Source organism: Dreissena polymorpha, chromosome 16, assembly GCF_020536995.1.
Source record: "Dreissena polymorpha isolate Duluth1 chromosome 16, UMN_Dpol_1.0, whole genome shotgun sequence".
NCBI lineage: Eukaryota > Metazoa > Mollusca > Bivalvia > Myida > Dreissenidae > Dreissena > Dreissena polymorpha.
The window spans coordinates 31,271,115-31,298,259 of record NC_068370.1 but is presented as its reverse complement, the minus strand read 5'-3'; the positions used below and the strand labels follow the sequence as shown (position 1 = coordinate 31,298,259).

Sequence of the window (27,145 nt, the reverse complement as noted above, 5' to 3'; positions counted from 1 at the left end):
CATATTAATATTATTTTCACTGCCTAAAAGTTCATTTGTACATGTAGTGCAAATAATAGTGGAGGAAGTAAACATACAGTTGGCTATAACACATTGACAATAATGATCAACTGATATCCAAAATTCTGAAAATATTGTCAATAGAAAGATTGTGTATGCTGTATTTTTTAACAGCTTACAAATGACATTGGATGCAAAACATTTCAAAAACATTAGTGTTGATGCCCAAAGTTGACCACTGCATCCTTTAGAAGTGTAAATTATGCATTATAATAATTATGTAGTCTCATTAAGAACAGTTCATCTATAATGAGATTGTAATCAAGGTCTTTGAAATATCATCAGTGTACGTATCTGATTAGCAAAGCACTAGTTACATCTTGATCTTTCAAATAAGGATCTGATAAGGATCTCAGAAATGTCTGACCAGGATCTCAATAATGTCTGACCAGGATCTTAGTAGTGTCTGATAAGGATCTCAGAAATGTCTGATCAGGATCTCAGTAATGTCTGACCAGGATCTCTGTAATGTCTGATTAAGATCTCTGTAGTGTCTGATCAGGATCTCAGTCGTGTTTGAGCTGGATCTCAGATGTCTGATCAGGATGAAAGTAATGTCTGATCAGGATGAAAGTAATGTCTTATCAGGTCATAATCAGGATCTCAGTAATGTCTGATCAGGATCTCGGTAATGTTTGATCAGGATCTCAAAAATGTCTGATAAGGATCTCAGTAATGTCTGATAAGGATCTCAGTAGTGTCTGACCAGGATCTCAGAAATGTCTGATCAGGATCTCTGTAATGTCTGACCAGGATCTCAGAAATGTCTGATAAGGATCTCAGTAGTGTCTGACCAGGATCTCAGAAATGTCTGACCAGGATCTCAGTAGTGTCTGACCAGGATCTCAGAAATGTCTGATCAGGATCTCAGTAATGTCTGACCAGGATCTCAGAAATGTCTGATAAGGATCTCAGTAGTGTCTGACCAGGATCTCAGAAATGTCTGATCAGAATCTCAGTAATGTCTGACCAGGATCTCAGTAATTTCTGATCAGGATCTCAGTATGTCTGACCAGGATCTCAGAAATGTCTGATAAGGATCTCAGTAATGTCTGACCAGGATCTCAGTATGTCTGACCAGGATCTCAGTATGTCTGACCAGGATCTCAGAAATGTCTGACCAGGATCTCAGTATGTCTGACCAGGATCTCAGTATGTCTAACCAGGATTTCAGAAATGTCTGATAAGGATCTCAGTAATGTCTGACCAGGATCTCAGAAATGTCTGATCAGGATCTCAGTAATGTCTGACCAGGATCTCAGAAATGTCTGATCAGGATCTCAGTAATGTCTGACCAGGATCTCAGTAAAGTCTGATCAGGATCTCAGTAATGTCTGATCAGGTTCAAAGTAATGTCTGATCAGGATCTCAGTAATGTCTAATTAGGATCTCAGGTATCTGATTAGGATCTCTGGAGTCTGTTCAGGATCTCTGGTGTCAGTTCAGGAACTAAGGTGTTGCTTTCCACAGGAATTTTTAAAGACGCCCTGGGGCCATAAGAGGTGGGTTAGGGAGGGCAGCCCCCTCCATATTTTATATTTTTAACTTGTTTGTATGATGTTATTTGGCGCGTTATGAACTTATGACTCTTCAAGATAAAATACAGCTGTTAAAACATGGATAACGACATTTTTGAATTGTTTTAACCCGTTCACCCATAGATACGCATTATCCCGACACGATTGATTCTCCAATACATCTGCATGAACCGGACTATATAAATTACTGCATGCTTGCTTCTTTTCCCGTCGCTATTCATTACCCGACAATGCTGTATATTCCATTCTAAAAAAATTCTGGTTCATATTGAGGATTAAGGTGCTCAAGAATTTCATAAACACATAACATTTTTCTTAATACTATATGAATTTGGGCATATGTGAATAAAGATTTAATAACATAATGTCCAATCATTGACAGGGGTTTACCATCTGAATGCATGTAAATCGCCTGTTGTGCTGTTCGCGTTTTTACACAAAAATAGTTTTCGTACTACACATTTAATTTTGCTCATTTGTGAATTCAACAAAACATTTACAGTTGTGTAATGAATTCAACAATAATTTGCTGAAACACTTCCAGACGAATAAATGTTTTGACCATATAATGCATAAAATGCACAATTTCCATGAGGATTACACCTGGTGGCCATAATCAGTCTTTTAAGTAATTTGCAGAGATTTCATCAATGAGGTGTAAGGGTACTGGTCACAAAGCAATAAAACTGTCGATATCGCTTTGATCTTAAGAATGGCTATTGCAGTTACTGAAAATTCAGATATTGAAATTCCAGCGCCCCGGCGAGGGACTGTTACATGTAAATGGCCTGTGGAAAGCACTGCATCAGTATCTCAATATTTTCAATCATAAGTTCATTTAAAAATTTATTATCAACACCTTCCTGGTTATACATGTATGTACTCTAAAAATAATAAAAACTATATTTTTTAAGGAAAAATATTTCAACACATACATTAAAAAAAACAAAAACTAAATATTGTGTTTACCATGTTTGAATAATCTCCATACATCATGCTATTTCCCCACATCGGTCCAGTTGTCTGTGGGTTGCAAAGGGACACAGTTAACACTTATATGCAGTATAGAAACGTTGTTACAACCAATAAATCATTGCATTTGAATCTTGTCATTTTTGTTCATGTCATTTACAATGCAGGCACCAGCAACCTTGTATACACTTTGATTCATCATTTCAATTTAAAGTCGTGCAATTTCCACACTATATTTTGTCCAAAATGCATTTCCTATTTTCTATTTCATTTTTTCCTCAAATTTACACTTATTATTATTATAATTTATTAAGAAGAAGTCCATTCTTCTCATTGCATTTTTCCCAAAGAAATATATTTTTGAAGTCTAAAGCGTAAATAATAAATTCAACAACTTAAACTACAAAAATGTTTCTTCAAAACCTCTACGAGATCATAACGATTAAATTAATTCCAGCAGCACAAAAGCCATAATAATTTCATTATGTGAAAAAATGTACAAATTTACATCTTTAATGCATCACATTATTAAGTTCCCGAAGCAATTTTCTTCATTTTACTGTCCCACACCTCTCAACCTAGCAAGTAATCAACAATCTCGTAATTAACATTACCTGCACTTTCACATAAATGTGTTTCTTGTACAGCGTTAAAGTTCATTATCTTACACTTGTGTTCTTATAATAATTCTATCCAGGCTCCTTAAGAAAATGAGCTTTTTATTTCATAGCATGCTGACAATATACATGAAGAACCCGTTAACATAAAAAACTGTATTTTGATTCTGCAATTATTTAAACATATGTCGACATTTTTTGGCTAAAACATGTAATGGCATTTACCTAGTAGCTAAAATATATGACATCATTTAGTGACTGAAACATAAATATGACATTAAGTAGAGGCTAAAACATATTACAGCATCTTAGACTGCTTGAGTTTGATTTTGCCCTGTACTACTATGCTTAATGATGCTTCTCAACAAGAATACTCTCAGCTTTATAAGTAAAAACATTTTTATGCATTTTCTTATTAAATGTGTTGTCCCAAATTACACATAGAATGACTCAATGAATTTCCAAATAAATATGTTTTTGTTTTATGCCACAATTTCATGCAAATTTTTCTTTAAAGTTTTCAGAGTAACTTTTTTTATGAACCATGCTCATGATCTTTAAAACTTATTTAAATCCCATCAAAAACCAGATAACTTTAAGTTAGTTGTGCTTATTACTTTAAAGTCCAAATAGGTTTCCACAAGACCTTGAAACGACCACACAATACAACTTAATTCATGGTCTTTAAATCCTACCAATACAAAAAGTACACAGACCAGTTAATTAAATCCCTACACATACACACGCTACAAGTGTTATATATCAGTTAAGCTCGTAACAAAATATGAGTTCTACATAATCACTACAATCCAAAGATATTGTTCTTTAAAAGTCGCCATTCAATATTTCTATTATGTTTGATCTGCTGTATTTAAATAAAGATACAATATCGAGGCCTAAACAGGCAAACACACAAAAGCTTGTTAAGTAAGTAGTATTATAGCTGCTCTTTTTAAGATGAACGTTATATTCCAAGACACCAAATAGTAGCGATATATAAAAACTTCCGACTAGGGTTATTGGAAAATGAATATCGGCCAGCTAAGCAAATTTCACCCTATTTATCAGCAATTTTATTTATGCTCTACAGACTGCACATAGTGGCAATAGAATTGTGAATGTTTATATAGCTTGTTTACCATGAAATTGTATATGGATACATAAAAGTTGTTGAAAATGATTGTACAGTCCATGTACACATTTTTAAATAAAGTCTCCCTGAACACTTGAAATGGGTTAGACATAAGCAAAATATTCAGAAAAAAAACACTCACATTTGCAGGAGTAAATGCATATTTTTTTATCTTTAAACAGAGAAAGAGCTTACATGTAATAGTTTTTGTAAAAAAAAAAAATTGTCACAATTTTACATATAGTGCTGGCAAATACTTTGCGTTTTTTGTTGCATTTCGGTCAACAAACACTGGTTAGCCACTTAATTAATTAAAAACAGACTACCATTCACATGTTATGTAACATTTAACATCAATGAGACTCCTAAGGATTGTAGGCGGAGTTAGAAAAATCAATATTGACCACTCGCTGAGCAATGCTAGGCGTACAATAGCTTGCAGGCGGAGTTAACAGACTGCAGTGGGTTTTTTTCATTGAAAACCCGTTCCGGTATTGGCAGATGGCGTACATCCAGATTATCCAATTATCAAGGGACTTCCACAGTTTGTATTAAGTTTAATGGACATATGACTTCAGTTTTTAAGCGTATATACGCCTAGATGGTAGACGTCCATTAACAGAAGCGCGTACTCTTGTCAAAAATCTTCTTTTGCCAACTAAAGAGCCCAGAACTCCGGAACAATTCTTGCAGATTTTACTTACAGTATTATTATATTTTTTAAATGTGGGACTTATTTCACCATAGTTTTTTTACCAGAACCGTCTCAATTAATAATTATAAAAGACAGTCATATACTTTGTTATTTATCATTTACAATTCACTTTTGCCTGCAAAAAAAATATAAATAATATTTAATACATTAAACAAACAAAAATTATTCCCTTTACCAATGCAAGATTTAACATTTAAACCATCATCTTAGTTCTGCCTCTTACTGTATGACCACAAGACCACTGTGAACGAATTGTGATTGTTTTATTGTCTACAAAATCACTTCATTTTCACCTATACACAATAAATGTGGTGATAATCTCCTCTCTCCAAAGAACAGAAACAGTCTGAAGTATCCAACACATAAAAACTTCAACAAATATCATGAAGCAATGATAAATGCAAGGATTTATGGGTACATAGAACTCCATTGTGAAGATGTTCACAGTGAATGCTCTCCATCACAACCTCAAGAACGTTGTCAGTAAGTGAGGAGCCTCGCTCTGGTAAAACGGGCTTTAACCCTTTGCATGCTGGGAAATTTGTCGTCTGCTAAAATGTCGTCTACTAAATTTTTAAAATAAGCATTTTCTTCGATTTGTTTTCAAAGAATACTATCAGAATAACAAACAGTTTGGATCCTGATGAGGTCTGTGGCGTCTCATCTGGATCCAAACTGTTTGCAAAGGCCTTTAAAATTTCGTTCCAGCGTTGAAAGGGTTAATGCATACGACATAATGTGTAAAGTGTTGTCCCAGATAAGCCTGTGCAGTCAGCCAGGGACAACACTTTCTGCTTTAATGGATTTTTCATTTATAGAAAGCTTCTTCTCAACAAAAAGCCAGTCAAGGCGGAGAGTGTCATCCCTGATCAGCCTGTGCACATGCACGCAACTTAGTCAATTTATCCATGGTAACCCCAAACCAGTGTAAAAGGGACTGCAGACTATCATCTTTACAGCATTCCTTGGTTATAAATACATTTTGTTATCTTATTTAGCAATGCAGGTGAGGAACTTTATTTACTTAACTTAACTTGCAGTTATTTTATTAAGTTAAGATTGTACTTATAATTCAAAGTTTACACTTTGATATTATGTTATTTTATAAACATCTTACAAATTGTAAGCTAATAGCTCTGGGTCTTTTTTTAACTACTAATTACCAATGTAGTTTATATATTTATGATAATTTTTCATAAATTTTATTGATTTCTTAATGTATATATTTAACCCTATTCATTGGTTATTAATAACCTATGTTTGCCATTGTATACCAGCTGCGTCCCAACATGTCATTACAACACAAACCAATCAGAAAATTTAAGCACTGACACTATTGCAAACAAATTCAATTCTATGAATTATTTGCAAGAAATAAGTAACTCAATAGAAAGTGGAAATGTAATAAAAGACTAAGATAATTGCATACATTTCAAGAAAATATCAATAAATTAAGGCCATTAACTTCAAAAGCATATCAATAGCATATTAACGGGTGATGCTCCCCAAAGGCTTTTTTTGTCACAATATTGCACTATATATTCAGATAAAAGGAAACGTCTTTAGGGCACAGTAGTTGGGGGGACAAGAATTTTTTTATAGAAAATTTCAAAGGGCCATAACTCTGTAAAAAATCATCCGACCAGAACCCGCTGATAATATGCACATCTCCTCTTGGTAGTGAAGCTTCCCATAAAGTTTCATTGAATTTCGGTCATTAGTTGCTGAGAAATAGCCCGGACAAAAATTGTGCACGGATGGACAGACGCACACACGGACAGACGAAGCGGCGACTATATGCTCCCCCCAAAATAAATTTTGGGGGAGCATAAAAATGCCATACTTATTCAGTTTTAATTGATGAACATTGATATTAGGAGATAGATAAATTGCAAAAGAAAGTTACCAAGAAAGTACCACAAATGACTTGCGGGACAGGCTACCTTAAAGTAACCTTCTTTGGAAATTACTTGCCCTCCAGATTTTAACCTGGCATGTGCAAGGGGCATACATGCCAGACGTTCCGATCTTGGTGGGACAGTTGTGCTTTTGGGGTCCCGGTTTCCCGATGTGACACAATTTGTCCCGACATTCGTGAAAAACAACATACTTTCTATAAGTTCAAAATAAAATTTGCTATTCAAGCTCCGTCTGGCTTAAATTGCCATCGCTAATCCCTTTATTGCCCCTTGTTAACAAACCACATCTACTAGTCCAGTGATCCAGTGTTGTTTTTGACACCTTATCAGCGATCTATCGGCACATTATTGATTTTATCGGGCATTCACACCATGGTATTTTTATGATAGGGGTTGCAATTGCTTAAGCAATAGATGCATCGTAGTGCATTAAAAGCAGTTTACTTTTGTATTTCAAGGCCCAAATCAAGTCCGAAGATACTATTATTACGCGATATTAGGTGTATTATAATGTAAGCAGATATTGATGTTTCACATAAATCTACATTCGTTTTTGACTGATTTTCAGAAAATAATTTGTACATATTGCATCAATCTAAATTTAGAGTTAATAGATGATTGGTTGAATAAAACAGTGCTCGATATGCGCACATCCTGTTGAACGATTACACATGCCTCCTTTCCAAATGGATTCATCCGCATAGTGCACATGTTTGTTTACTTCTGGAAAATGGAGAATGTCTGTGTTCATGCAATTCTTAAACACATATATCGTCAATATTTGCCAGAAATTATGAGGTTTCGTAAGTAATTTGCTGATTACTGACTACAGTAAATGTGGCATGATTGATCGTTTTAGGTGTCCCGCTTTTTGGTCAAATGTCTCGACATTTTAATGGAATGTCCCGATTTGGACCCGAAAATTTCTGGCATGTATGGCAAGGGGGCGACCTGTTATGCTAAAACCTGATGAAACCGTCAATGAAAATAATTGTAATTGGCCACTGCTTAAGTAAATCTTTGATGTAACCTTTTTTGATAAGAATTGTAATTGCTATTCAAAGGAAAGGTGCTTACGTAATCAGTTACTGCTATTACCCCTGCCATACATGTACATGTATTTCTGAAAACAACTTCATAACATTCTGCTACTCAGTCATAAATTTATTGAAAACCTGAGAAATCAATAATTCCCATTTAAAAAGATTCCTCAACAACTTCTAGAAGTTTGCATGTTAATAACCAGTGCAACATTAATGGTCCTATTTCAATTGCATTAACAGTTGTATTAAACCATAAAAAACATACTTGTTTTTTGGTGTTGTTAACATCTTAAAAGAAACCTAGCATAATTAGTTTAACTTAACTCAATGATACAATTTAGCAGTTTTAAGTAAACTCCATCTGAATCACGTTATTCATATACAATTTAGAAAACAAGCGATGTGTTTGTGAAACGCTGTCCCCATGTATATGACCTTTGACCTTGAAGGATGACCTTGACCTTTTACACTCAAAATGTGCTGCTCCATGAGATACATGTACACATGCATGCCAAATATCAAGTTGCTAGCTTCAATATTGCAAAGTGTACATTAAATGAGCGATTTTGACCCATATATTTGACCTTTGACCTTGAAGGATGACCTTGATCGTTCACCACTCAAAATGTGCAGCTCCATGAGATACACATGCATGCCAAATATGAAGTTGCTATCTTCAATATTGCAAAAGTTATGGCAAATAATAAAGTTGGGGCAAACAAACAAACCAACAGACAGCGCAAAAAAAATGTGTCCCCCACTATAGTGGTGGGGGACATAAAAATTTGCCAAATTGGGCAAAGTACAGGTACCAGTCCAAATGGGAAAATTAGGGTAAAAAAAACTGAAATTGGGGGAAATTTGCGTCATGAAGTCTTCAGATTGTGACATTGGTTTATTAGATTTGTTGCTAACAAATACTTAACAATTGATAACTAAGTGTTGTCAAGTTGTCAATATTTTTCAACTTAGGCTCAAGCCATAGAGCTGTATAGGGAAATTAACTAAATGTTGCATTTAATTCACTTAAAACAATACATTCATTTTTTTTTTGAAAACCTTTAATTGGGAACTTTTTCGGACAGCAATTGGGAAATTTTGGGTTTTTACCACATTGGGAAAGTGCTGTTTTCCGGTATTTTATAAAGAAGGAAAACAATTGCTGGATATACCTTCAACAGGTACATGTACCTGAAACTACATGTATACTATTATCAGAACATATACCTGTATTTTATGCTATATATGTTAGAGATCCTTAACTTCCCATGGTATCCACCAAAAAAGACCATCCAAGATAAGATAGATAGCAACTAGATCTCCAGGTATGAGACTGAACAGTAAAAGAACAGGTGTGGTGCAGAGATACCTGCATGATTGAGAATGCAGTGTCAAGCGTTCCCATGTATGTATGCAACCTTTACACTGAAGCCAGAATGGCTTATCATCATACTAACTAGAAGATGCATGATTCATTTTGCCTTTTAACCGACAAAATATGTTTACAGAGCTGTTATAAGCCTCTGGGTCAGGTGATGTGTCATTTGTACAAGCCTCCCACAACAAAGATGTGTACATATGAAAGGACAAAATGGCTAGAAGGAAAGCTGGATACAATATAAACCATGACAGAGTATTTTGCACATGTTGAATTGTAGAGCTATAAGGGTTGCCACAAGGGTGTTTGTATACTAACTTATTAAGTTATTATAAAACTCTGTTGCGCAATTATATTTGTTTCGTAACAATACATCTTTAGTCCTCATAATTTATATAACCATCAATGGCAGTAAAGGCTTTTTATAAGTATTGAGCTTTTTTCATAATTGTACAATATTCATTTACATATTTCTGCCTGATGTGAGCATGTAATGATGACTGATAACAATTATGTTAGTGAAGTCTGTAAGATTTTGAGAGCTTTTTACAATTTAAGAAGATTTTTTATCATGGGAGACACTTTGCCATGAGTGTCGATTTTAACCATTTGGAAACATGTATGGCTTTCTGATTTATTGTTTCAAGCCATTCAAATTTAAATTAGTTTTTCATTCATTTGTCAATCACCGAGATTTTGTGAGGGTTGTTTGTTTCTTTTGATAATCTTCATTTTCTTCCGTATGTATCCATTTCCGAAAAAATCAGCAAATAACCAAAATTTTTTCAAAGAACAGTTTTGATTGAAAGATTAGGAAACAACAGCAAATGACTTGGCTACTTACAAAAATGCTTCTAGTGCAATATGAAGGTAATTCTGCCAGTTAATATGCAGAGAGCTTTAAAACACTTACGAATCTGCCTTACTGCACGTCCCATTTTTATTATTTTACACAAACCTCAGCAATGACCCCTCAGTGATTCATTTTGAAATCTACATCAATGAGTCTCTGGGACTCACATATTTTTAAACAATAGGTCCAAACTGAAAACAATGGGTCCCAGATTGTGTCTTTGTAAATTCGTTACAAATAATCTACTTAACATGATACACCTTAGCCAGGGGCTCTTTTAAATTATGCAATTTTACAGCTAAAAACAGAAATATAGTTATAGCAAGTGAAATCTTTATTTGTTCTACTTTTAATATTAAACAGTGAAACATACAACATCTTAAACAGAGAACTTTTAACATCTTTAACAATTTGGACTGACTAGACTTTTAATAAATTGGATGACCAGTGTTAATAAATTTTTTGGTCAAAATTAGCCCTTTCAAACAGTGTGACAAAATACAATTTCTCCTTTGTTCAAAAGGTTAACAACTTCAATACAGATTTAGTGTAACAACACTCATACTGTATTTAAGGTGTATAGCCTTCTCCTTGGTTTTTTCTCCAAACAGAGAAAGCTTTTTCCACAAATTCATTCAGGGCAAAATTGCACAACTTCACACTCATGCGTTTGCCTTCTTTCCCTACAGTTAACCTGTTCCTGAATTTGGTCAAGACCTTATTCTGTATAGAAAAACGTCTCTCACATCCTGCAGTATAAATAGCAGATGTCTGTGTTGTCATATGTACTTACATTCTACTTAACATAGGACGGAATACTGTACGACCTGTATCACTATTATGTATGTATCGTATACAAATAAAAGATGCTATTTATTTCAGAAATTGCAAATTTTAAAGGGATCTTTTCACGCTTTGGTAAATTGACAAAATTGAAAAAAGTTGTTTCAGATTCGTAAGTTTTCGTTTTAGTTATGTATTTGTGAGGAAACAGTAATACTGAACATTAACCATGCTCTAATATAGCCATTATATGCATCTTTTGACGATTTTAAAACCTAAAAATTATAAAGCGTTGCAACGCGAAACGATTGAATAATTTGGAGAGTTCTGTTTTTGTCGTTAAATTTTGTGAAACTACGAAGATTGCTTATATAAGGTATAAATACGTCAAGAATGTGTACTCGGCGGAATAGCTCAGTAGGCTAAAGCGTTTTTACTTCAGGACTCTGGCAGGACTCCAGGGGTCACTGGTTCGAAACCTGCTCCGGGCAATGTTTTTTTCCTTTTTTTATTTTTTTTCTTAATTTTTTACTGGAGCTTTTACGATCCAATGTTTACATTTATCAATATAAAGCATTTAATGAATAAGTTAAAAAAATGCCAAAATCTGTGAAAAGGCCCCTTTAATTGTCACTAAAGAAACACCAACACTGATCAATCAATCCAGAAAAGTATAATAACATCGCTTTACTAAATAAATAATAAGTGTCTGCGCTCACAACAGACGAACGCAAACTGTGTTTTCCGCCGTTTATTCTTCATATTTAAACCACATAGTTTACATCGAGGCTGTGTTATCGATAAATATCTACACAGCGAGTTTAAATTGTTCAGGATCAATTTCAAAAAGCTTTTTCGGTTGCATTTTCTTTGTTTACCATCCGGGACAGCAAATTAATCGCCCAACGAACGCCGTAACTGATTGGATAATTGATATATTTCAACCAATCAAAATACGCGTACTCCATTCCCAATGTAGTAATGTGACTTCCGTTCTACTTTTCAAAACGGTGTTGACATGTGTTTTGCTTATATCCACGAATCATACTCGGTATCATGTACAACTTTGACAATGTTGAAAACCAGAGTTTTTAAACAATGCGTCCCGAAAACGCACATGTTTGAGAATGATGCGTCCCCAGAAAAAAAACGTGCATCTGGCACGCCGGACGTACGGCAAAATGAATCACTGACCCCTGCAAATTGGGATCTAGGTAAGGCGTTCTAGCCTTCAAATATGGGAAAGAATTTAGCCTGAAAGCCAAATTTGGGGAGGACTTACATGGTGTAAATTGATACAACAAATGATATATCCGTGGGTAAGTTTCAATGTGGCCTTTATAGGTGATATTGCACCATTTCAAAAACATTTTCTTCAGGTATCTAGCCTATATTAAGCTTAAGAAACTTCAGCGAACAATTTATAAAGTATTGACAGACCTATACACTGAAACAAAACCCATATCGAAAGTCAACCAGAGTCGTAACATATTTATGTCACGCTATCAATCAAAGACAGTTAATTTTCTTGGTCCTTGGATATATTTGTAAATGCATTGGCGAATGATTATAAATTACTGCATCGGGGCATATTTTAAGGTTCAAATGTTTTAAATGCATCTTACAATAGAATGAAAATAACTCTCATCAGCCTGAAATTCACAATTTTTACGCCATTGTCGCTTTGTCACGTGACGAGTTTTCATTGGGATACTTTCGGATTTACCACGACATTTTTTGCTGAAATTGTAAACATTAATTTGTTTTCTGAAATCTATTATTTGTGATAAACAACTTACATCTAGTGGATTAAAAGACTGATTTCAAAGTGAATCAGGTAATTTTAAATAATTTTTATTTTGAGTTTGTATTTACACTAAAATTTGTTTATAAAACAAGCAAGAATAATGTCAAATACGGGAACACGTCATTCTGAATGTGAAAACACTTGAGCATGTGGTATGTTACTAAAAATAGCAATAACGTCATATGACCGTGAAATCTCGGGAGATTCTCATTAAAAAAAATTCGTCTCATCGCTGTTTTTCTCGATATGTTAGAGCAGAAAAGATTAATTTCAAATGTTTAGGATAGTATTTTGTTAATGAATATATCAGTTAAATGTGAAAAATGTCAATCTTTCCGATCAAGTGGTTGATTTAGGCCAATAACTGCATTCAAAAGCTGTTTTGGACCGGTCTTTGTCAACTGTAAACTTTTCGGGAATTTTTGATTGACTAACCTAATGGGGTTGGTCCATAACTTTAAAATCGCGCCAGTCAAAAATCATAAAAAGCGACATTTAAAGTTATGGTAGCCAGAACTAGCCTATATTCTGCTACTGATATAGAATACAAAAAGCCCTCTCAATTTGTTAACCTCATAACTTGATGAGAGGAAGGAAAATGTCCATCCCCCACCTTACTTGGGCTCAATGGGTCAATGTCGACCTGAAATGGCCCACAAGTCACCAAGGGGTGACTAGAAGCCGACTCTTGAGTCTTGTCACCCTAAGGTGACTTCAAGACAACACTCGTCACCCTCGAAATCAGAATCAAGTCACCATCAGCAACAATTTTACTTTTCAACAAAAAATTCATGATTTGGTCGGTCAGATGCTAGAGAATTTGTGTCAAAATACAACAAAAACGAAAGTAGGGCTTAATGTCTAAAAAAACTAAATTGCATGCAATAAATATATTCAAAAGCCACAATAGCCTATATGAGATACCCGGATGTGTTGCCGTTTGATAAAAAAATACACTGGTGACTAGAAGCCGATTCATGTCATCCTGGGGTGACATGAAGCTGATTCTAGTCACCCGGGGGTGACTCGCGTTGGCTTGAAGTCAGCCCAGGGTGACATGAAGCAGCTTCTAGTCATCCCCGGGTGACTTGTGGGCCATTTCAGGTCGACAATGAGCCTTACTAGCGTAACCGAAAGTCTTCATCCTTGTACAGATCTTTTACTGTTCATAAACTATTTTTTAAGCAATCATAAGCTAAAAAGAAAAAAAGTTAGCTCAAAGGCAGAGAAATCAAATCTCTACCATTAACTTTTTAGGGAGACTCCTGACACTGTGTGTATTTGCAACACCTGCATTACATTATAACTGAGAATATAATTGGGTATCAAGACTAAACCATTGCTCTGCAGTATGAGCCCCATGGAAACCTAGGAAACCTTGACAGTGAACGATGGCCAACACTGGTAAATGTAGAAAGAAAGTGACATAGCCTTGATCATTATATGTCATTATCAGTAACAATACTAATGTGCACAGCATAGAACCTTAAATTAAGTGGACAGATGATGTGTGATATGGGTCCACATCTTCATTCTAACAAAACATGTAAACGTTTAATAATTATAAACAGAAAGTAAAACTACAACTGACAAATAAATACTTTTTAATGATCTAAGCGATACAAAAATTTTACCTGTATGTTTGCACAGATATTGCGATTTGTTTTATAATATCCCAAGCATATCCGTTATTTACATAAAATATATACCTTATGCACGAAGTATTTTACTATATACAGGCATGTCTATTCGTTAAATATAAGTATTAACAGTGCAAATACCTAGAAACGATGCAAAATCACGTCAAGACTTGATACGGCAGCCATTTTGAAAATTAGTTCTGGCAAAGAAACCCAAAAAAGTTGGCGAACAACCCAAAAGTTTCCATTGCCAAAACTTTATCTGGCTCAAATACAATTCCGCAAATTACGATAAGCACACACCGGTAAAACGAAGCTTACCATGTATAGAATAAAGAATCAAGTTTTCGTAAAATCCGAAGAAGTGAATTCGAAACTTCTTTCACATACCATGGTCATTTTACGGAGATTTTCTAAATCATCACATTGTGGTGTCGATATTATTCTGTAAATACAATTAAGATAAGTCCTCCTTCTGCAATATGAGATATGAGTTTATAGATCAATTATATAATTATAATGAAAATTATTTAGTTTTCGGTAACCTTTACACTAACAGCACTTTGTTAATGGCGTAGTGTTTTCAACTTGGGCAATTTGTTGTTGTCGGACTCCATATTTGGAGCATAGGTAGCATCCTCTAAATATTGACCAATCAAAATGGGAATTTCCTCAACGGCGTGAGTTGCCTCCCATGTAAGAGGATCTACGTGGGGAATTCGTATTTTACAATAAAACGTTAAATTACAAATGCAATCTCTATCCTTTGAAACCAAAACCCAAAAGCTACAATAAACGGAAAAAATATTAAAGGTAAAATGACGTGCATTCAAATTGAATACAACGGGCCTGACTATTATAATAAGGATATTCAAATTGCTTTCTCTTTTCGATCCTTATTAAATGACCATGGAATTCCCACACGTCATCCAATCAGAGGATTTCCTTACATGTATCGTATTCCACCGATTTTTGGGTAACACTTTTTTACAGGTAGATGTACGCCTATCTAATGTTGCCATATAAGGATAAAACATGAAAACATTTGATTGACATATGAGTATCGCTATAGGTGGCTTAAATCAATAAGGCATGATCATTTCATTCACAATCATTAATTATCACAACTGCCGCAATTGACGCTATCAAAAAGTCAGAATATAGAAGATTTTGCCTGTATCTACGACAGTTCAGTGTAACCTAACTCTCAAATGTGTACATATTTATTGATCTTATTAAATTGTGCTGTGATAATGTCCAACGATTTCAAGGCATAAGCCCATGAAGCCAGTCTTTCCGCGCAGTGTTACAAAACACATGTTACAACCGATATCGTTAAATAGCTATATTGCCAAAACATGAATTGTGTGGGGATGTAGCTCAGTGGTAGAGCGCTCGCTTTGCATGTGATAGGCCCGGGGTTCAATCCCCCGCATCTCCAATTTTTTTTTCGCTTAAATATTAAAAACAAATAAAATAAATCAAATAAAGCTCAATATAAACTTCAAGCGGTAATTCAACATAGATAATGAATGGCATAATCAGCTTTTTAAAATAACACACTTTTTACAATAACCAATAGCGACAGTTCAGATTATAGTACATGTTACGAAGGGCCATGAATCTCCCATGATTACTAGTATTCAATTATATATTTATATACCTTTTATAACACATTTATTTCATAAACTTTCGTTAATTTCAAAGAGGCATGTATTTTAAGGCATTGGCTGGTGTATTATATTTTAAATATCGTTATATTCACATGTTACTTCGCATGGTATCGTAAGGGGATGTAGCTCAGTGGTAGAGCGCTCGCATCGCAAGTGAGAGGCCCCGGGTTCAATCCCCGGCATCTCCAAGTTTTATACCATTTTCTACCACCACTTAAATAAACCATCCCCCCCCTAAAACAAACAAAAAAACAACAACAACAGCATATACTAATGATTAGCAACATAGACACCTTTTCAATAACGATCATCATTTCAGTCACAATAAACGTTTAAACAAAAGATTCTACGTAAATATACAATTCATTGGCATGTTTCTCATACACATGTATAATCATATATTTATTGAACTTTTATAATGCGGCTGTTCCATATTTGGTCATTTGTAAGTTACATCAATGGTAAGGGATGGTAGGAAAACGCACGGGTCTATTTTATTTCAAACTCTTTATATAAACATGGTACACCTTGACAGAACGGGCGGGGATGTAGCTCAGTGGTAGAGCGCTCGCTTTGCATGTGATAGGCCCGGGGTTCAATCCCCCGCATCTCCAATTCTTTTAGCGCCCAATAAGCGATTATGTTACATTCGACATTTCATGACCGTTTCGAATATTCAACACAAACTTACACATATTTCACGTTTAATGAAGTTAACACATGTTTAAGCGCTTTTACTCCATAGTTTAATCGACACAAATAAGGCTATTTAACACATGGACCCGTATCGCGAATTAGAGGCTCCGTGTTCAACCGGCATATTGGTTTTACTCTTTTTCTGCACATTCTTGACCGACCCTGCCCGACCCCTCAAACAATAAATAAATAATCTAATATATAAAGACATTTAGAATAAAAAACACCAGACTGGTGCTAAATAAAACAATATATTGGCATCATGTGCTGTAATTCCATATTGCTCATGTGGAATTACCTTGAACACAAATAAACAATATCGACAACTTAAGATTATAGTAGATTTTCAGTAGATCCACGACAATTATTGCCATTTATCTCACGAAATTATATAATTTTATATTTGTAGATCTTTTATCATGTCATTATTCAATATGACTTTGTTAATTAGCCATTGTCGTGCATTTTAAGGAATTGACCGGTCTATTTTATTACGAACGTCCATGGATGGATATATTGACATGTTACATCAGCTGCAATTACAATGGGATGTATGTAGCTAAGTGAGAGAGAGCGCTCGCATTGAGAGTGAGAGGCCCCGGGGATGTATGTAGCTAAGTGAGAGAGAGCGCTCGCATCGAGAGTGAGAGGCCCCAAATTATGGGATGTATGTAGCTAAGTGAGAGAGAGCGCTCGCATCCAGAGTGAGAGGCCCCAGGTTATGGGATGTATGTAGCTAAGTGAAAGAGAGCGCTCGCATCGAGAGTGAGAGGCCCCAGGTTATGGGATGTATGTAGCTAAGTGAGAGAGAGCGCTCGCATCGAGAGTGAGAAGCCCCAGGTTATGGGATGTATGTAGCTAAGTGAGAGAGAGCGCTCGAATCGAGAGTGAGAGGCCCCAGGTTATGGGATATATGTAGCTAAGTGAGAGAGAGCGCTCGCATCGAGAGTGAGAGGCCCCAGGGATGTATGTAGCTAAGTGAGAGAGAGCGCTCGCATCGAGAGTGAGAGGCCCCAGGTTATGGGATGTATGTAGCTAAGTGAGAGAGAGCGCTCGCATCGAGAGTGAGAGGCCCCAGGTTCAATCCCTGCATCTCCAATATTTTTTTGTAATATTTTATGCATTCATATATACGTACCCAGCCCAACACCAACCCCACATCAGGCCCCATCCCCCAAACTTAGTGAAAACAGACGTGTACCTGTAGCAACATCGACACAAGTTATATGACAATAAACTGAGACGTGTTCAGTAATTCAAAAGTTCTTGCAGGGAACGTGTAATTTATTAACCTTCTCAATCATTATCCGCAATTTACACTATTCGTAGATCTACAATCCATAGCCATGTATCTCACACAATTGTATAACAGATTACTATATTTAATTATTATTGAATTTTTGTAAAAACCTTGTTCTACGGTTGTTAATTTGTAAGTTGTATTGCCTATTTGACTTACCGGTCTATTTTATTTCTAACGTCGTTATACAGACAGGTTACAGACGAATTGTTTCGATCGATGTGATAATGAGGGGATGTAGCTCAGTGGTAGAGCGCTCGCTTTGCATGTGATAGGCCCGGGGTTCAATCCCCCGCATCTCCAAAGGTTTTTTGTGTTTGTTTTTGCTCAAAGCGGATATTCAACATTCCACATTTGATGACATAAGCATCGTCCAAACATTATACAAACCTAATAAACATATGTTCAAAATAAACGATTCGACATCTGCAGATTACAGTAGATTCTTCGTTTGTTTCAAGACAATTATTGCCATATATGTATAATTTTTTGATACTGCCAATATTTCATATAAATTCGTAAATGTTTCAATTATTTTAAGGAATTGAAAGGTTTGTTTTATTTCCAACGTTGTTATAATTACGTGTAACATCGATAATAACTGTGTGTGTGTGTGGGGGGGGGGGGGGGGGGGCATATCTCGGTAGAGTAATCGCATCGCAAGTGAGAGGTTCAATACTCGGCATATCTATTTTCTGCCATCATATATATATACCAACCCCAACACCCACACTCCAACATACCAAAGCAAACTTAGTAAATACAGACGTTCATCACGGGTAACATTGATACATCTATTAAGACAATGAACTGACGCGTGCTCTGAAATTTCTAATTGTTTACCAGGTATGTGAACAAATACATTGGTTAACACCTTCAAAATCATCACTACAACAACCATGAGCGCTTTTTAAAACTTAAGATTATACGTAGATCTACAATTCATTGTCACGTATCACACACAATTGTCTAATTATGTATGTTTTGAACTTATATAATGATCTTGTTTTATGTTTGTTTATTTGTAAGTTATTTGGAATTAAAGAAATTGACCGGACTATTTTATTTATAACGTCGTTATACAGACATGTTACAGCCGATATCGTACTGTTAATATGTTTCAACATCTGCACCTCTGAGGGGATGTAGCTCAGTGGTAGAGCGCTCGCTTTGCATGTGATAGGCCCGGGGTGCAATCCCCCGCATCTCCAAAGGTTTTTTCCTCAATAAGCCAAACGCGGTTATTCAACATTCGACATTTATCTCACAACATGATATAATTATATATTTGTAGATATTTTATCACGTTTTGGTAAATGGACAAATTAAAAAAAATGTTTCAGATTCGCAAATGTTCGTTCTAATTATGATATTTGTGAGTAAACAGTAATACAGAACATTTACCATGCTCTAAAATATCCATAATATGCATCTTTTGACGATTTAAAAACCTGAAAATTATAAAGCGTTGCAACGCGAAACGATAAAATAATTTGGAGAGTTCTGTTATTGTCGTTATATTTTGTGATGCTACGAGAATTGCTTATATAAAGTTTAAAATACATCCTTCTGTGAATGAGCACGGATGCCGAGTGGTCTAAGTGTTAGATCTTTACTCCATGGGTCAGTGGTTCGATCCCAGTTGAGGGTTACTTTTATTATTTCTTTAATTGTATTCTTGTTTTTTTACTGGTGCTTTTTAGATCCAATGTTTATATTTATCAATATAAAGCATGTAATGACAAATTTCAATATCTGCCAAAATCTGTGAAAAGGCCCCTTTAATGGCATAAGCAGCTTTCAAACATTATACACACAAAATACACATATAAAAAATACACATAAACGATATCGACAACTTCAGATAATAGTAGATTCTACATTGTTTCAAGACAATAATTGCCATGTAAATCACACATTTATATATGTATGATTGTTTGATACTGTTAATTTTTTATCATTCGAAATTCAATGCGTTTTACTGTGTTAATTTATCCATTAATACTCATATTTAAGTTCTTATGAAGCCAACTGTGTTCAACTTGTAAAACTGTGAGATTTGACTGTAAGTATATGAGTTTAAATAACGCTATCCCCAAGTTTCGGGTAGAGAATATTAAGTTAATAATGGTATGTCCTTAAGCAGTAAAAAGGTAATCAGTAAGGTAGCACAGAGGTGGAGCTCTCGCATGTGAGGCGCACGGCGTCTCCATATTGTTTGTAGCTCTTTTTAATCGCATTAATCCCCGATCGAGTGTTTAAATTAAGTAAATTCTGTACATGTCTATACGTCATCGTACGAGACCACTTAAAAGAAGATTGGATAATTCGGGAATGGACAGCAATACTGTACCCATCTCCAATCCAATGTTGTATGAGTGATATCCCTTGAAATGTTCAAGTGGCGTACACAAACAACAAAAAGACTCGCTCTGGGAAAACGGGGCTTAATTCATGTGTGTAAAATGTCGTCCGAGAATAGCCCATACAGTACGCATGCGATTTTTCGTTTAAAGGAAGTCTCCTCTAAAGCGACAATCTAGTTTATGCGGAAAGTGTCGTCCATGCGCGGACTGCACAGGGCAATATGGGTTGACACTTTACGTGCATTCATTAAACCCCGTTTTCCCGAAGCGTTGCTCAAGTACAACGTATGTTTATGTCAGGTCATTGTTAACAATATACTTTAGGAGACGAGATCCGAAAAAAACAAGACGGGCATATGTTCTGTAAATTACTCAAAAGTGTTCACACACCACGCGTTAAAGGGGCCTTTTCACGTTTTGGTGAATTGACAAAATTGAAAAAATTTGTTTCATATTCGCAAATTTTCGTTTTAGTTATGATATTTGTGAGGAAACCGTAATACTCAACATTTACCATGCTGTAAAATAGCCTTTATATGCATCTTTTGACGATTTAAAAACCTGAAAATTATAAAGCGTTGCAACGCGAAACGATTGAATAATTTGGAGAGTTCTGTTGTTGTCGTTATATTTTGTGAAACTACGATGATTGCTTATATGAAGTATATCAAAGCGCTGAAGACACTGAAGTTGTTCGCTGTTGTCGTCCTTGTTTTGCTTGTGCGCATTGCACAGGCTAATCAGTGTGCACAGGCTAATCTTATTTGACGTGCATTAAGCCCCGTTTTCCCTGAAAGCAGCCAATATGTACAGATTTCAATTATAAACACTAGACTGGCCAATGTCGTCTTACAATTTGGTATATACACTCACTGCTAGAGCAGAATCATTTGTCGTCTGCTGCAGACAGGCAGCGGTAATCGTCCCTAGCAGAGTGAGTTGCGGTTCTTACCGTAGCTAAGGCTTCTAAGCACATACTGATTTGCAAAATATGCTCTGTAAATTTAGTCGGCCGCTAACGCGACCAACTAAAAATACGTCGTTCATATTAAAAGGAAGGATGGCCGAGTGGTCTTATGCACAGACATTTTACTCCAGGACTCCAGGGGTCAGGGGTTCGAGTCCTGCTTAGGGTAACCTTCTTTTTAAAAAAATTTATTCTTGATTTTTTACTGGAGCTTTTTAGATCCAATGTTTACATTTATCAATAGAAAGCATTTAATGACAAACTTCAGGACATGCCGAAATCTGTGAAAAGGCCCCTTTAAAATCTAGATAATAGTTATCGTATATATGAAAGTCTTAATTGGCACATTTTACTTGCAGTGTATATCTATTCCGCTGGAAATCTACACGAGGTTCCTTTGAAGGACCATTTACATTCTAAGTTAAGTTACTTAGGGCATTATTTGAGGTTTTGCATAGAAAATCTTGAGTTAATATTGACACAATGTCCACTTCTTTATTGCTGCGCGCTCTTCCCCATTAAGAGAGCGAATAAAGTGAAAAATAAAATCCAATTTACTTCTGATGTTTGCGAAAACTATGATCTTTGGTAAATTATTATCCAACAATTCACAAAATTGCGATCGGAAAGGCGCAAAGAAGCTAGTGGTAATCGAAACAAATTTCAGATCTCAAAATCTCTCCCCGCATAATAAAACCTTACGTTTGCAGTACACTACTCAATAGTGCAGCTCATTCGCTAATTTATCTTTCAAACTGCCTTCAAGTCTTTTCGCAGCACCGATAAGCCCGTCAGGCTTTGACAAAGTGATTCAATTATTTACCCTGATTTATGTACACGATATGCACGGGTAAATTGGGATTTATGGTCGCACGAGAGATTTGGTCCGTGACCCGTGCCACTGTTCTCGTTTGTGCAATTAAGTAAATTGGTTGTCATTTATCAGAAATTAAGATAAAACCAAGATGAGAACGCGATTTATGAGACATGGTGCTTAACAAATTTACATCACCTTTGTATCCACTCGTATCTATTAGAAAGAAAACAAAAACAGTTTTCAAACAGTACGCGAGATGAGTTTGGAGTTTAAAGTACACAACAATATCACATATACATTCATTTCCTTACGATGCATTTGATTGGTATAATGCATATAGTGTATAAATTATGTTAGTGCAGTATTGATTCATAACTTAATTTAACCCATTTATGCCTAGTGGACTCTCCCATCCTTCTTAATTGGATCAATTTATTTCCAAAATTATGGATGTCTAGTTTATTTATTTCTATATTAAGAATACTTCTTACAGAAATTCCTTTAAGAAAACAGCGCAGACCCAGATGAGACACCGCATAATGCGGCGTCTCATCTGGGTCTTCGCTGTTTGCCAAGGCCTTTTTTCTAGACGCTAGGCATGAATGGGCTAAATTTCATCGCAAAGATAGCATTTTATTACTATAGGCGAGTTCCGACTTCTCGCATGCGTTAACAGTTCTTTGTTTTCCCTAACACGACACACGCATTTTTTTTTTTTTGCCGTTCCTAAACGTTCTCAATTTGGTATTTCGGGTTGTTTTTGACCAAAATTGATTATTTAAAGATTTATTCACTAAACAGTAAATTAACAATAATACAAAAATTAAAACAACGACATAAATGTACAAAGAGAATTGAAAGATTCCCACATGCCATTGCACAATCCTACAAAAGAACGGAATTGTAAAAAAAAACACGATTTGTTTAGCCGACCTACCTGCTCTTACTGTTTTTCGGCGATGTTAGGGGACACATAAGGCCTTTCCTGTTTGGCAAAATCACTACAATAATATGCTCACGTCTGTTTGATCGACTAAATATTGTTATTAATGTCTGCGTTCATATTTGTTGTATTTTTGATTTTGTAATATTTGCCATATTAATGTTGATAATACATTGAATAGTATAAATACACAAATAAATAAATAAATAACAAATTTAATAAATTAATTATTTCTTTATATATTTATTCATTTACTGTATTGTGAAATATATATGTTAAGATAATAAATGCGCTAACCACATTTATTTATACAGTGGTAGTTCAGAATTTGGTGTACATGTATTGTTTAAATTGGTGAAAATGTCAAAACACTATTGAATGTTATCAAGTAAAAACAAATCAGATGCAATACGCGATGTTTGGAAAACATCTTCACTCGTTAAAAACTAGAAATTGGTGCAGCTTGGTTAAGAAATAATACACGTACATATATACGAACATAAAATAATTATAGTGGGAATATGATTAAAGTTAATAGATAATTTTTTGTTGTATTTTGTTGTATTTGGAGATATTCATGTATGGGCTCGTAGCAGAATTTTGGAAAAATACGAAAAAACTAAATGTTGACTTATTATAGTGCGTATGAAATTTGTATTCTTATTTACCGCATAAATCATGTACGATAAATCATTGTTGCTAAATTAGCTTTGAACAAATATATAACATAGAAACAAATGACAACACAAGTTGAAAACCATATTTTGTCATGTTTAATCGAGTGCTGAAGTAAAATGGCCACGGAAATATATTTGAGCCTCGCTCATGGCAAACCCGACTTAATACACGCGCGGAAAATGCCGTCCCAGATTAGCGAGTTCAGGCCGCAATGGGTTATCATAGACGACACTTTCCACCTTTATGGTATTTTTCGTTTAAAGGAATTCTCTTCTTAGCGAAAATCCACTTTAGGCGGAAAGTGTCGTCCCTGATTAGCCTGTGCGGATTGCACAGGCAGCTCATGGACGTCATTAAATGCACATGCGTATGCCCCGCGTTCACAGAACGCTGCTTAGTTTACAAGTTTTGCTCGAGTTAGATCCATTCTTTTTCTTTTTGTTTCCAGTCAAGCTCATCAAAGTTTTTTTAGCCAGTTAACCAGACGGTTTTACTTCGGATGTTATCAAAGAGACGCACTGATGAGATCCGACAAGCGAACTGTTTCATGTTGGCTGAATAAACTTATATTCCCACGCTATTATGAAAATAGATAGTTATAATATTTACATATAACATAATCCAATTATTCTCAGCTATGTTTTACTTGAGGCATTTTCATTGAGATTTCATCAGCTCATGGGGAAAGTTCACGTATGGTACATATAGGTTGAACGAAGGTATAGTATATATGGTGGATTTCAAAACGATATATTCCGATAGAATAATATACATGTCGTAAAACAGCATAACGGATTAATTTTAAATGTAACGTGAATTCTGTCAATCATTTATTCGTTTATCGATTCATTTGTTCAATACTTTACTTCGTGATACATATTATTTATACTTATCCGTCTTAAAATAAATATTTCATAAACAAATAATAATCTTAAAACGCACGATGCATATACATATTGAACAGCTAATTGAAACGCGCCGATCGTTTGATTTGAAACCTGTTAGAACAATACGGAGTCCGTTAAGACATATTGAATGTCAACGGTCTCCCTTTTAGAATGGCACACAACAATCAACGCTATAAAAAAATATATACGCGTCAATTTACATCAACATGCGACAGTTGAACACTTAAATGCCGAGCGAACATTCAATTTGAACATGATTACATTAAAAACGATTTGACAACATTTAATATAGTAGACCAATTTTTAAGTAATAAAAAGCGAGAACAACAAACAAACAAACAGAACTAAAACCGATATGAGAACTGAATGTACATGTATTAAATTCGCAAGATTGTCATTGCATGCTTGCATCAACAATTTATTTTAACCTCAACTGATTTTATAATAAAATATTTTTTACGAACTTCATAAAGACAAGGAAGAAAATGAGAATGATAAAACTACTCAAAAATAAAAACACAGCAGAAGTGACGAAACTGGGCACAGCATAATACAACATAGTTTCTCATTTTAATTGTACATATAAACATCAGAACATGTTTTTAAAAAACGTAATTTTTGGGAAACCGGCAGTTGCCAGCGTTGGCAAAATTATGTTCGCTATTCTGAATGATGTTTGATCACGATAGAATGTGTGAGTCGCGTTCTGTGAATACTGGTTTTAATGCATTAGCGTAAAGTGTCGGCGTTAGCGGCATGTTCAGTCCGCACAGGCTTATCGGGGATGGCACTTTCCGAATTGACTGAATTTTCGTTTAGAAAACACCCCATTTAAACGAAAAATTCAATTAAAGTGTCGTCCCTGGTTAGCCTGTGTTGAGTGCACAGTTTAATATTGGAGGCACTCGTTGTTGAGTTCGTACGCCTCAGAAGTTTAAATCGTTGTTTAATATCCGACTGACTACCAAACATATTATTTTTTATGTATATTTGATAATTTTCAGACCATCATGCCAAAGTGAGGAGCGTGATCGTTTATGAATGGGTTATCAGTGCGCTTTTTTTTCTAAATTATTCAGTTGACAATAACATCTCCCGACAATATGTGAACAATTTTTTAAATGAAAATCACATGATATACGTCGCCTGATATGCCAAGGTGAGTTAAATATAAGGATAGTGTGATCATGCAATTATGCTCACGAAATTAAGTAATAAAAACCGTAAATTTTAAACACTAAATAAATGTGAAAAGCAAACAAGTAGTCATCAACTGCGAATAAAAATAGTTTAGAATTTATGCCTAGCGTAAAAAAGGCCTTGGCAAACAGCGTAGACCCAGATGAGACGCCGCATGATGCGGCGTCTCATCAGGGTCTGCGCTGTTTGCTTAAATATATTCCTGTAAGAAATATTCTAAATATAGAAATAAATATACTAGACATCCCTAATTTTGGAAATAAATTGATCCAATTTAGAAGAATGGGAGAGTCCACTAGGCATAAATGGGTTAAAATCCCTGCAAACTAGATGCGCCCCTAACCCATTGTCACGATCACATCTACAGCGCATATATATTTTTTTTAATGTTTTGGGAAAAATACAGATCGCTTGTAGGATGTTTACATTTTGACGAATTCCTTCGGGTCAAGATTACGTCCTGGTGACACAACCTAGTGAGATTATGATAATTAAACAAACATTCTTAAATACTTACGTTTTGAACTCTTAATACCAAATATTTATTATAGCCGAGGAATTAGAATACACTAGTACACAGTTTTGTTTAAAAATCGATTTTTTTTCTAAAAGCTTCACGTTAAATAAATGTGATAAAATTATATAAGGCAAAAAACTTTCGCGTTATTTCACAGACGCATTTTGAGGTCGATTCGTAATGTATCAAATCATCAACTTAAACTCGAAACCCCCAATTTCTAATTGCCCGTTACAGTCAGTGCAAAGGTTAAGAAGGCGAAATAGCATCGCAGAACAAAACCACATTCGTTCACTCATTAGCGATATTTCTGGCCTCATTCTAAAGGTCTGTGAAAGTGTAATCCCCTAGCATCTCTGCACAGGCTTCCCTGGATACAGCGCTCAGCACAGGTGGTTGTCTAGACATGCACATTTACATAAGATCAATCTCAGGTGGGAATGAAAAGCATGTTTGATTATGATGGAACTACAGCCATTGTCATAACGACGGCAGGTTAAATGCAAGCAAAGTGGACCGAATCCGCCCACACCTATATGTTCGCCAAAAGAATGCCGTGCTTAAATACTTGTCGCGAAAACCAAACTCGGCTAGTACTCTATAATTGTTACAAACGTAGACGT

At 35.2% G+C, this 27,145-nt stretch overlaps 1 protein-coding gene and 5 non-coding genes across 8 annotated transcripts in view; 5 read left to right on the top strand and 1 right to left on the bottom strand.

The window, feature by feature from the left end:
• LOC127861439 (nuclear factor 1 A-type-like) overlaps window positions 1-14,993 on the bottom strand; it is a 94,361-nt gene extending 79,368 nt beyond the window's left edge. For all 3 annotated transcript variants that reach the window (XM_052399921.1, XM_052399922.1, XM_052399923.1), the window contains exon 1: window positions 14,848-14,993. In XM_052399921.1, the coding sequence (XP_052255881.1) occupies window positions 14,848-14,856 (9 nt within the window). In that variant the 5' untranslated portion in view covers window positions 14,857-14,993. The remainder of the gene's footprint in view (window positions 1-14,847) is intronic.
• Window positions 14,994-15,826: 833 nt separating this feature from the next.
• Trnaa-ugc (transfer RNA alanine (anticodon UGC)) lies at window positions 15,827-15,898 on the top strand. Its single transcript has one exon. It is a non-coding gene; the product is annotated as a tRNA-Ala (tRNA).
• A 348-nt stretch (window positions 15,899-16,246) lies between these two features.
• On the top strand, window positions 16,247-16,318 carry Trnaa-cgc (transfer RNA alanine (anticodon CGC)). Its single transcript has one exon. It is a non-coding gene; the product is annotated as a tRNA-Ala (tRNA).
• A 354-nt stretch (window positions 16,319-16,672) lies between these two features.
• Trnaa-ugc (transfer RNA alanine (anticodon UGC)) lies at window positions 16,673-16,744 on the top strand. The gene has a single exon. It is a non-coding gene; the product is annotated as a tRNA-Ala (tRNA).
• A 1,613-nt stretch (window positions 16,745-18,357) lies between these two features.
• Window positions 18,358-18,429, top strand: Trnaa-ugc (transfer RNA alanine (anticodon UGC)). Its single transcript has one exon. It is a non-coding gene; the product is annotated as a tRNA-Ala (tRNA).
• An 836-nt stretch (window positions 18,430-19,265) lies between these two features.
• Window positions 19,266-19,337, top strand: Trnaa-ugc (transfer RNA alanine (anticodon UGC)). The gene has a single exon. It is a non-coding gene; the product is annotated as a tRNA-Ala (tRNA).
• Window positions 19,338-27,145: the final 7,808 nt, after the last annotated feature.